Source organism: Lepidochelys kempii, chromosome 7 (assembly GCF_965140285.1).
Source record: "Lepidochelys kempii isolate rLepKem1 chromosome 7, rLepKem1.hap1, whole genome shotgun sequence".
NCBI lineage: Eukaryota > Metazoa > Chordata > Testudines > Cheloniidae > Lepidochelys > Lepidochelys kempii.
Genome location: NC_136386.1, coordinates 25491769 through 25503755, shown reverse-complemented (window position 1 = coordinate 25503755; position 11987 = coordinate 25491769). Strand labels below are relative to the sequence as shown.

Below are 11987 nucleotides of genomic sequence, written 5' to 3'. Positions count from 1 at the left end.
TTTACCACTATAAACTTTGTGGAAAATGTTTCACAGTATTATTGGATAAGAGAATGAATAAACAAGGAAACAATATATCTAATCTCAAATGGGTTTGATCCTGAGAAGTGCTGAATTTTCTCATGAGATACTGGAGGCACTCAGTACTTCACAATACTGTATCATTAATTTGCCCAGTTAATATTTATAATTTATAATTAATTTGCCCGGTTAATATTACCAGCTTAACTATGTTACATCCAAATGGTTTTGTCAGTACAAAACCATTTGGATGTAACATAGTTAAGCTGGTAATATTAACTGGGCAAATATTTGCTAAATTTACATTAAAAGATGAGAAAACGAAGTTGATAACAATGACATTTTAAACTGCTTTTCAGTTTAATTGGTTTAGCTAAAATACAAATGCCACACATTGTTACTGTTCTCTAGGTTTTTCATTTGTAAATAGCTAGCACATACGTCTCATAAAAACAAGTATAATTTAGTACAATTTTTTAAAATTTCAGCTCCATATTGTTAATATTGAAAAACTATTTCATTCCAGTAAAATACCTAAGCTAAATTTGCTGTAACAGCAGTAGCATTTTTGCATAATTGTGTACTTTAGATGATTTTTTACTTCTACCTTTAAAATATCTGAAGCTTTATTAAACAAAACAAAAAAATTCAGTCATTTTTTTCATGTATTCCTGCTGATTTTTCTGAAATCAGTAACCACACAGGACCAAATCCTCAGCTGGTATAAACTGGTGTAGCTCCATTGTCTTCAAGTAAATTATTCAGATTTACATCAGCTCAGGATCTAGTGTATCATAGTTTGTTATCTGCAAAAATATCTTACATGTTTCTGAAAATATTTATTAAAATATATGGAAAACTTTTTTTACAAAAAGTGCAATTATAATATGAGGCATGTTATAATGAAGTATTTACAGTTTATTCTAATGAAAATCATGATCATCTTTCAAAACTAGATGCAAATATCAAATGTTACATTATCATTGCTTAATAATGTAAATTATGAAGTTCCAATAATTCTTCATGTTCTACTGTGGTAGAATAATGGTGAACTAGCTGGCTTCTTCCTATTCCAGAAGGTTAGAGGTTAAAGTGTTTTTCACCATTATAAACTGAGATTCTCTGTGGGATCTTTTCAGCTTTGCACGGCGATTCTGGAACCAGATCTATAATTGAAATAAAATGCACATTTCTTAGAAATGGGTAATTTTTCCTTTTAAAAGCAACATCGTATGCAGGCCACGTTTGAAGTTAATAAAGAATATCAGTACAACCATACAGTAAAATAATTTGTGAAATTCTGATCTTTTGGAAGCTGAAGCAGCTTGGAAGTTTCAAAGCTACAGATGAAGGTATATGGTGAGCTGTAATAATTTTAATAAATAATAATGTAAGGCAGAGAAAATTATAGACAAAGGACTCATTGCATTTCCTAGCTGAATTGAAAAGTAAGGACCTGCTTTGTTCCCACTGAAGTTAACTGCAAAACTTTCATAGACTTCAATGGAACAGGACTGGACCCCTAGGGCTTGATCCAGGAAGATGCTGAGCATCCTGAACTTCCGGAGGAGTCAGTGGAAGTTCAGGATGCTCAATAACTCCCAGAAGTGCTTAAACCCTTGCAGTATAAGTCAGTAGGGCCTGATCCTACTTTTATGAAAAAGCCTCCAACTGACTTCAATGGAAGTTGATCAAACCTTTAATGAACATTAAGGGCCTGATCCAAAGTCCAAAGAAGTCAGTGGGAGCCTTTCTATTGACTTTGATGTGTTTTCGATCAGGCCTTAAAATCCCTGTGTGTACTGAGCTTTGAACCAAATGAGACGGAGTCTCAAATGTGACTTTAAAACAGTTTTGTCCTGTCTAAATTGGCTAGCCAAACCCTGCCTGAAATGTATGTATCCATTTGCTTAACTATATTTATTTAGTTTTCAAACATGGTTCCAAACCCATTGTAGAAAAGGTTTTCAAACCTGGGATCAGAGAACGAAATCCTGGCCCCACTGAAGTCAATGAAAAAATTCCCATAGACTTCAATGGGACCTGGATTTAAATCTGAGAGTTTGGTAGGGGGAAAGCTTTGTGATGGTCAAGGAGGATGACACTGAAGTATTACAGAGATGAATGTCATATCAGTGCCAGAGAGAAGGGGAGACTGAGAGGAAAGAGAAATTTCACTGGTTTCTCCACTACAAATTACTGTCAATATAGTAGCTATCTAATAATGCATTAATTACTAAGGATCATTAAGAATAAATACAACTTTCAGATGGTTATCCGATCCACCCACTTACATCATTGCTGAGCAGACATCATGTGATCACAGAATATATATTTAAATTAAGTTACCTGGATCCTGTCTTCATCTAAATCTAGTTTGTGAGCTAGTTCTTCTCTAACGTCAATGCCAGGATAGGAGTTCACTCTAAAAACATTTTCCAGCACGTCAATCTGAGGAGAATAAGCAAACAATTTAAAATGTTACATTGTAGGAAAAAGAGAAAAAGTGAGTCAGTTCAAGTAAAAGACTTTCCCAACAATTTTTTGGGCCAGACTCCAATCTCATTTATACCAGTATAAATCAAATGAAATTAGTGAAATTACTCTTGGTTAACACCAGTCCTTAACCACATATGTACATCTCTGCCTCTTTATGCAGTAAGTATACAACATTTTATCAACTAATTATTACAGGCTTCCTATTGTTGAATGCATTTTACTCAACAAATGAATATAGTAAAACATACATTACTTAATTTATAAATAGGTAACTGAATCCCTACCTGGTTTCTAGTGAAAGCAGTTCTTGGTCTCCTACCCCTGTACCAGCTCAGTTCCCTTTTGTAAGATAGCCTTTCAGTGGCTGAAAAATATTTTTCACATTTCAAAACTCTTTCGTCCAGTATCGGGTAACTGTTAACATGAAATAATGGCCCTTCGCAGGAAATAACAGGGGTCTGCAGACACTGATTAGTGTCTTCTCCTAAAAACATAAAAATATAGAATTTAAATTCATAGATCTGTATTTGCCAATTTTTGAATGAGACAGTTATAGTAAAATGCAAGCCTGTAACAAAATAAGTGATAATCTAATGTTTTAAGTATAAGTCTAATCGTACTGAGGTGCTTATGGAAACATATCCTTGATAATACATAAAACTTAACATAGGGTAAAAAGTTAAGACAATACACAACTAAAGCTGACAACATACCTAAATTGTTGCATGTATCCATCCATGGTCTGTGAGGTTTCGCAGCTGGAATGCCATCTTTTTTCTGTTCTAATCCCAAAATGCTTTCAATGGAAAATGAGCAATGCGTGGTTTTAGTTTCCACAAAACTGGATACTTTCTGAAGATTTTGAGACACTGCTGTATCAGAAGCACATAATGATGTATTTGCCATTCTTTCACCTTCAGTCTATGCACAACATGAATTGTACTTGCATTTTCTTGCAGGTCCTCCTTATAGCTGTGTTAGCAAGGGGGTTGGATTTGCAACGTCATTAATTAAAATCTTTTATTAGAAAGTTTTAGCATGTCAATGAAGACTCTCCCACCAAGAGGCACGAGGAGTTAATTGTTTATTTGTTTGCAAGTAATTAGCAACTAATGGCGACACTAGGGGGGCCACCAAGAGGGACAAAAAGTGTTATCTCTCCTAACCAGAACATCGACTTAACTTTCTCAAAAGAAGCTATGCACAAATATAGTACTTCCCTTTTATTTGAAATCATTAATGTATAAAATCAGTTTTTAAAAAAACTTTATAGTCTAATGGACTCCACTTACCTAAACATAGCAGCATGATAGGAAACCAGTCAAGTAATAAGTAATCTCATTTAAGTGAATTTTCTTCCAAGGAAATTTTAAAAATAATCTCTTAATGCTATTAGGGTAATCCTGATGAAAATGCCTCTGTTTTTTCATATGCATATGTAATGGTGAACGTGGTCAATAAAACAATAGTGTTTGGCACAAGGCACACTGCAGTGGGTTGGCAATGTTGTCAAAGCTCAGTGTAATTGCCTTCCAAGTGCCTGGATTAGTTAACAGGAACAGTTGCACCAAGCATTTAAATAAATAATTCACGCATTCACTTGCTTCATTTTTCTATTAAAATAATCTTGGTGCAGCTTTCTCAAAAAACAGCAATGTGAAAGTCTCAAAGCATTCTTTAAAACATTTGTATAAAACATTTTAAAAGGAATAGAATCACTGTATTTTAATTTCTTGATTAAAATCAGAACACTTTTTTCTACCAGCTTTTTATCGTAATCTCGTGTATTTGTTTTAAATCAATGGGTGTTTACTTCAGTCACCAGTGCTAATATTTAAAATAATCAAAAATAGAGAATTGGAGATGAGTTCAAGCATTTTTATAAAATTCACAGTTGTTTGAATCCAGAGTCGTGGTTTGGCCCATTATAAGGAAAGTGACATATATAAAATTCATATCTGGATGCAGGTTCAGGTCTCAAACACTATCAAAGCTCAGGGATATTTGGATCAAGGTTTTGGTTCTGGACCATCTCCCTACATATTTCCCTGCTTTTTCTTATTCTAAAACTTTATTTGAAAAAAGCGGCAAAAATTAAACAGAATTTTAAATGTAAGGGTAGAAAAATTCAGAGTTTGCAACCTTTAATTCAAGTTCTGACCTCTGATGCACACCAACTGGAGCCGTGTGCATTCAAGGGCAGAATCAGGACTTCTTGTTGGCATTTATCCCTGCTCTGTCACCTTCCTGTATAAAAATATAGTTGGATATAAATCTAATAAATACCTACCATATGGAAACATGCAACCATTATTCTGATACAGTTAAGGACACCATGAAATTCTGGGAAATTAAAGATCTATATGATACACCTGTCATTTCAAGCATATCTGAAAAGATCATTCATGAACTGTATATTCATCCTATTGCTCTTGGCAATGTTAATACTGTAAGACAGCAGCTATTGAAGCATGGTGCTCCCTAACACCATGATAAGGTATTGCTTCAGTACTAACTTAAGGTATTGAGTTCCAACTTACTGAACCATGATTTCCAACACCGTTGACCACATGATCTATTAAATGAAGGTCTTGCCTATCCAAGGAGTGACCCATCCAGACCCTGCTAACCTTGAGAGATGAGATAGGAGCTGATGAGACAGCACAAGGAAGCATACACAAAGTATCTATATCAATTCACAAAAACATGTGCTGAAGGTTTAATAAAAAATAAAAAATTAAAATAAAGATGAGAGACAACTCATCTATGCTAATTTACAGTGTACCTATTACACTAGATTATGAAGAACATAAATCTTTGAAGAATAAATGTATTCAGGATGGACTTTTATTTATACCACGATACATGCCCTTGTGAGCACACAGCTCAATTTTGAGCACTTATGTTGGATTTAAGTTAGGCATAGGCCTTATATTGGCCCTCTACCAGGGGTGACTTTTATCCTTGCTGAATAAAATGGCTTGAGTATCCAGAGAGCTGTGAAACAGTAATGCTACACGGAGAACATTTTTCATAATTTTGTAAGTATAGTTCAAAGAGTTTACTCAGTATTGCCAAGCCGAGAGTTCAAAAATCATTTCAGACCCCAAAAGACCACGAGAATGACTTAAAAATTATGCAGTTTTTAAAATAAGTAAATGTTGGGTTCTTTTCATTTGCCTTTTGGTTTCTGATCTCTAGAGTCCATAATCATAAGGGCTAGAAGCTTGTTTTTTTTAAAAGAAAGCTGAGATTTTCATATAATCTCATGCCTGGGAACTGAAGCATTAGGAAAATCACCAAATATGAGATTTGGGATAAAAATCTCTGGAGTTCACAATACTGCCCACTAATGCAGAAGGCACTGTTATTCTTTTTAAAATATAACAACATAAAAAATGTAATGGGAGGCTCAGTATATCAATCTGACCAAAAATTATATACTGCTGCACGCATGGAGAATTATGGGTCAGATTTTTTCCAAGTGTAGAAAACCATTAATGACTATAATACAAATAATGGCTGGCCTTCAAACATAGCTCATTATTTATACCTATAGCAAGTTAAAAAAAATATGGACAAGGACCTATAAGAAAGTAAATATCTCATTTACAATGCTGGCTTGATGGGATCATCTTAGAAACATGAATTGTAAGAAGTTCAAAATATGGTAACTGGCTTTATATAAATAAATTATGTAATGAAATCTTATTTCTCTTTAAAGGGCTACTAAAGAACTTTCCAGAAAGATAAGTGTCAGTAGTGATGAGGAACATTTAATTATATGCTCCTTACCACCTCAAAACCAACTGCTAAAAGGTCTATGTAGTTTACTCCTGAGGGAATTCTGCGCCAAAAAAATTAAAAATTCTGTGCATAATATTTTAAAATTCTGCATATTTTATTTGTCAAAGTAACACAATATAATTACACCATTTTAAATTATTTGCTGACAAGTATTTTGAAATAAATTGTAAAAATAATTGAAAATGGTGTGATTATATTGTTATTGTGTTACTGTATTAATTTTACAAATAAAATATGCAGGACTTTGCAGAATTTAAATTTTTTAAATTGTTTGCTGCAGAATTCCCTCAAGAGTACCAAGGTTCTGTGTGGTGCAAACTGGGTGCGGACAGCTCAGTGGGGGGTTCTGGGTGCGGGTGGACTGGGAGTCCACAAGGGAGTCCATGTGAAGGTGGTTAGGACTCGGGGGGAGGGGGGCTTGATGGGTAAGGGATCAGGGTGTGTGTCTCCCAATACAGTGGGTTTGGTCAGCAAGATGTGGTTTCGGGGGGGGGGGGGGGTCTCCTGATGCGGAGGAGGGCTTGGGGGAAGGGGTCACTGTACTGGGAGCAGCTACCCCTGTCAGTGCAACCCCTGTAAATTTGGAGCCCCCTGCACCTGAACCTCCCACCCCACTGAGCTTCACCCTCCCCCTGCAGCGATGCAGAGCGTCCTACAACCATGGGAAGTTTCTAGGGGTTGAATGCCCTCAACTCCCAGTAGGATGTCCTGCAACTGGGTTCATAATGGCCTTGCCAGGTAAGAAAGAAGATGTGGTAGCTTCCAGGAGTATTTTCAGAAAGGAGGCCAGCATTCAGCCATTGAGTCTTAGTTGAACTCAGTTGGTGTGTGAAGAACTGAAACTAAAGTAATACTGCCATCTAGGGTTCATAGATTCCCATTCAACGAATTACTTTCTAAAGATACATGCATAATATTGCCTTCTAAAAACTGCGAAAATACAAATAACATTACTAAAAGATTTTTAAAATTATTATTTTTTATTATAAGGGATCCATTTCAAACAACTAAGTCCCCTTATGTTGCAGGGTATAATAAAAAAAGAACCCATCTTGAAGTCAATTGGCATTTTACTGCTCTCTTCAACAGAAGCAAGACTGTCCCCTTTTTTCACGTGCCTGTTGAGATTATTCTGCATGCCAAGTCAAATTTCTACATTTTAATGTCAAATCTGTTGTGGTTTTGTTGTAGCACACTTTCATCTCTTCAGTGCTAATTTAAGATGTATTATTTTCAGTTCATGGCAACTAAAAGAAAATAAATGTTGTCTGTTGCCATCTAAAGAGGTGTATAGATGGGAGAAACAACAGAAACTCCACTTCCTAAATCCCACATACTACTATCTATGATTTTGCTAAGGGAACATGTCCTCAATCTTACACATTGTACAAAATACACAAACTGCCGCCAGTAAAAAAAAAATCCCCATGATTTGACAGCTGTACTAAATGGTCACTAGTTGACAGATTTCAAAAAAGAAAAGCTATTCATGACATTTATAGACTGTGAATTAGTGTATGGCATATCCATAAAATTTGAATTTGGAGAACCAAACAGATAAGAATGTTACTGCAAATCTTAATCCTCACAACATCCTTGTGAGATAGGCAAGATTAGTCACAAATTACAGATAGGGAAAGAGAGGAAAAGTGGTTAAGTGACATGCCTCAGGCCACACAGTGAGTCAGTGGCTAAACTGGAAATTAAACCAGTTGAACTGAGTTCTTACTTCTAGTTTCCTCCCCCAACCACTAAACAATTTAATGTCTACATCTCATCTAATTTTTTTAGAGTATGGAATCTTATATAAATAATGATAAACACATTTTTATCGCAATGAAAATACCGTACATTAGTTAATCATTTGCTCCACTAACAGACTTATCACACTTTCTAACCTAGCTTTTGCACCGCACTCACTGGAGTTTATTTAACAATGTAAATTCTCCTACCCTTCTTTTCTTGCCTGACATATACTGTCTCTCTTTCTCTTGAGAAGGAGAAGCAGTTCCCTTTCTTTTCTTTTTACCCCCTAATAATAACCAATTTACTCAAACGTTACTGGTTTTCCATCAAATGTTCTTGTGGTCTTTTTTTCCCCATCAATGACAACAAGTAATTTCTTTTTTAAAAACTATTATCTTACAACTTCAAATGTATTTTATCTCCTTGTTTTTTTCTGTCACTAGCCTTTCAAATGTCTGAATTTATATTTTTGCTGTATTTCATTTCACACACATTGTTTCCTGTGTTTTGAATGCAATTTAAATTAAAATGTTTAGCAATTAGGGTATGAATATAATATACCTCTCAGATATCCATTTTAACATCTACAGGAACCACACACATACATCTCAAGGTCAAGATGTTCTAGTCACAAAGCTATAAAAAGAGGCTTTTTAGAATGATTTTGTGTGTACGCTCGCACGCAGGGGGAAGGGGGGGGAACAGGACAGCATATTTTATCTAAGGCCAATGTGTCTTTCTAACAAACAACTGGGGTTAGCTACAAGCACGTTTCAAAAGGGTTTTCTAATTCTGTCGTGCTACACGAAGCAGAACATGGCTTTAAAACCCTGTCCAAACAGAGTTAAAAGGAATTATTACAAACTTTGACATTCAAAAATATGTTAACTCCCCTAGCAGGATGCAAATAGGGTTTCTGAAGACAATTGTAACATGTTTCAGAGTAGCAGCTGTGTTAGTCTGTATCCACAAAAGGAACAGGAACATCCGATGAAGTGAGCTGTAGCTCACGAAAGCTCATGCTCAAATAAATTGGTTAGTCTCTAAGGTGCCACAAGTACTCCTCTTCTTTTTAGGAATACCTGTGGCACCTTAGAGACTAACACGTTTGTTTGAGCATAAGCTATGCTGGGGAGTCAGTGTGTTCAACACGTGTTAACCAGAAGAGGTAGCGTGGAAGGGGGTGGGAATAACGAATTCCTCACAGGACGGCTATCACAGCGTGCTGACAGTTTAAGAAAGGGTCAGGACCATGTGAAATTCTAAATGCCAGAGCAGGAGAAAAGCTCAACCACCATCCAGCACCTTAAGGGGGAAAGTGAAGTCCCAACGCGCGTCTCTCCCTCAGAAACATCTAAGACCTGCTCTGCGCAGCTTTTGTACCTGTAAACCCACGCTGGTTAGAGGTGTGCTTATATACTGGGGCGCCGACTCGCAGGCACCCCGCGCGGGGCGATGAGGAGGCCGCGCCCTTGCGGGAAGGGGTCGCCCCGGGTAAGGGCGGAGCTGCATTGACGAGACCTCGCTAGGAGCCTGCGCGCGCCGCCGGGACCTGGGCCTGGTTCGCGCTGCGCTGGGCCGGGAGACCGCCGGCAGACGCAGCTGCCTCAACCACTCCCAGCCCGGCAGAGGGCAGGCGGCGGCGGCAACTGAGTCACGCCAGACGTCACTCGACGCCCTCTCTCCGAGGTCAGCCCCGCCTCACGCGCTTAGAGTGACGCCTCCGTTGAGCAATGAGAAGGCGGCGGCGGCGGCGGCGGGGGCCGGATTTCCGGGGCGGGGCAGGGGGCAGGGGTGTGGCTGTGCTGACGAAGGGGGAGGGGTCCAGCGTTGGCTGCACGGGAGGGCTTGTGGGCGCGTCGGCCCGTAAGGACCCAGCCACCGCCATGCCCGGGATTGACAAGCTGCCCATTGAGGAGACGTTGGAGGACAGCCCCCAGGTGAGAGGAGAGGGGCCCCGTCGGGTCGGGCCCTGGGGTTCTGCGCGGGGACAAGGCTGCCGCTGCTTGGAGCCAGGGCCCAGGGGCTCTGCGCCCGGGTGGTAGCCCCAGGCAGTGGCCCGCGGGCGCTGTAGCTCGAGGGGATGTCGAGAGGCGGGTTAGGTGGCTGGGTGCGGTGAAGGGGCAGGCAGCCGAGGCTGAGGTGTCCGGGGCGAGCCCCCAGGGCCCTGTGGACCGGCCCCTGGCAGGGGGTACAGGAGCGCCCCGCGGGGTCCGCTTGTAGTTGCAGGCTTGCTCTTGCTGGGGGCGGGTGTCTCTGGTGCTGTGAGCCGCAGCAGTGTCAAGCCGTAAATAGACTCCGAGCTTCCCCCGCGACTTTACCGTAGTGTAAATGTGTGTAAGCTGGGGGGAAGGGAGGAAGTCACTCAGTGTGGGTCAGTTTTTCCCCCCCTCACGTCATCCCCACCTTGCATGTGTGCTCCGAGTAGCGATTAGTTAGATGATATTAAAGGCCGCGCTGTTAGTTAAACAGCACTGCAGCTGTGTGATGCTCAATGTGAGTGGCTCCTGTTCCCAGGAGATTCAAAATAAAATGGCCTGTATTTTAAGATTAAATATTCCTCATTCACGTTGTCAGTTGGAGAAAAGTTTTTTTAATCTGAATCCTGTGGCTATGTTTTAGCCAAAACTTTTACATTGAAGACCAAAAAATTAGGATAGTTGGGTTTCATGAAGTGTTTCTGAAAGCTGTTCCCAGACTGGCAATATATGCTATTAATTTACAGCTTTTTAATTACTTTCTAATTTCTTCACTCAGTTTTTGCTGTTTAGTTAATCACTCACTGCTTGATATTAAGAAGGCAGGATATCCATAAATGCTGCCAGCTGTCACTAGAGTTAACCAGATAGTGTTTTGTAATCTGCCTCTTGACATTGTGAACAATATAACACTAATGTATAATATATCATGTTAAGTGAACATTGCTCTCATTACACTGTCAGCTGGCAAATATCATCTGATAGAACAATGTTGACTGATGCTATTTGATATATTAGTAAAAAGAAAAGGAGTATTTGTGGCACCTTAGAGCCTGACAAATTTATTTGAGCATAAACTTTCGTGAGCTACAGCTCAGTTCATCAGATGCATGCAGTGGAAAATACTGTATTTTCTTTTTGCGGAACAGACTAACACAGCTGCCACTCTGATGTATTAGTGTAACTGAGGATGATTTGTAATTTAACAGTGTGCACATATTGCTATTTCTGAGCTTAAGACTCACCACCTTGCTTTTAGGATTCAGATTAAAATCCTAAATTATGTAGTGCTACTTATGTAAAATGAAAATTTTTATTAAACACGACTAATATTTTAAAACACATAACTTAACTAAAATGGTTATAGGGACTTTTTAAAATGTGAAGGGAAAAACCATAAAGGATTTGACTACCCTACATTTTGAAATCTTCGTACCATATTACTGCATATTAGCAGTATTGATCTAGGAATAAGTGCAGAAGAAGGGAGTGGGCTAGAAAGCAGAGAAGTTTCCAGAGGAACTTTAACCCCTAGATCATCACTTAAGATTTAAACTGTTGTTACTAATGGGAGCTGTGGAAGGAAAAATAAACTCCAAGAACAATTCTGTGTTTAATATTCTAAATACTGAAATAAAGAATTTTAATCAAAGTGCTTCAAATATTTTTAGAATGGTATGCATGATAATTAGTCAAATGAATTTAGTATTTATTACTTTATATACTGCTTTCTGTCCAAAGATACAAAAATGCACTAATAATATTTTACAGAATTTATTTGGATCAGTTCACCCACCACTGAAATATAGCTGGTTTCAGAGTAACAGCCGTGTTAGTCTGTATTCGCAAAAAGAAAAGGAGTACTTGTGGCACCTTAGAGACTAACCAATTTATTTGAGTATGAGCTTTGAGCTGTAGCTCACGAAAGCTCATGCT

The 11987-nt window shown here is 38.4% G+C and overlaps 2 protein-coding genes across 6 annotated transcripts in view; one reads left to right on the top strand and one right to left on the bottom strand.

The window, feature by feature from the left end:
• Nucleotides 1-436: 436 nt before the first annotated feature.
• Nucleotides 437-9701, bottom strand: HESX1 (HESX homeobox 1). 3 transcript variants are annotated; one of them, XM_078853602.1, is made up of 5 exons: nucleotides 9457-9701; nucleotides 3234-3492; nucleotides 2805-3004; nucleotides 2371-2472; nucleotides 437-1187 (listed from the first exon to the last, which is right to left on the bottom strand). In XM_078853602.1, the coding sequence occupies exons 2-5, from the start codon at nucleotides 3424-3426 to the stop codon at nucleotides 1089-1091; spliced, it is 594 nt and encodes a 197-aa protein (XP_078709728.1). In that variant the 5' UTR covers nucleotides 3427-3492; nucleotides 9457-9701; the 3' UTR covers nucleotides 437-1088. The 3 variants fall into 3 exon arrangements, with proteins under 3 accessions (XP_078709728.1, XP_073207603.1, XP_073207600.1); XM_073351502.2 differs by lacking the exon at nucleotides 9457-9701 and adding an exon at nucleotides 5061-6385 and having other exon boundaries at nucleotides 3234-3316; XM_073351499.2 differs by lacking the exon at nucleotides 9457-9701 and having other exon boundaries at nucleotides 3234-6385.
• Nucleotides 9702-9867: 166 nt separating this feature from the next.
• Nucleotides 9868-11987, top strand: part of APPL1 (adaptor protein, phosphotyrosine interacting with PH domain and leucine zipper 1) — a 53988-nt gene continuing 51868 nt past the window's right edge. For 2 of the 3 annotated variants that reach the window (XM_073351493.2, XM_073351492.2), the window contains exon 1: nucleotides 9884-10013. In XM_073351493.2, the coding sequence (XP_073207594.1) occupies nucleotides 9960-10013 (54 nt within the window). In that variant the 5' untranslated portion in view covers nucleotides 9884-9959. Of the gene's footprint in view, nucleotides 10014-11987 lie in introns of all 3 variants that reach the window. The other variant, XM_073351491.2, reaches the window with a different exon arrangement.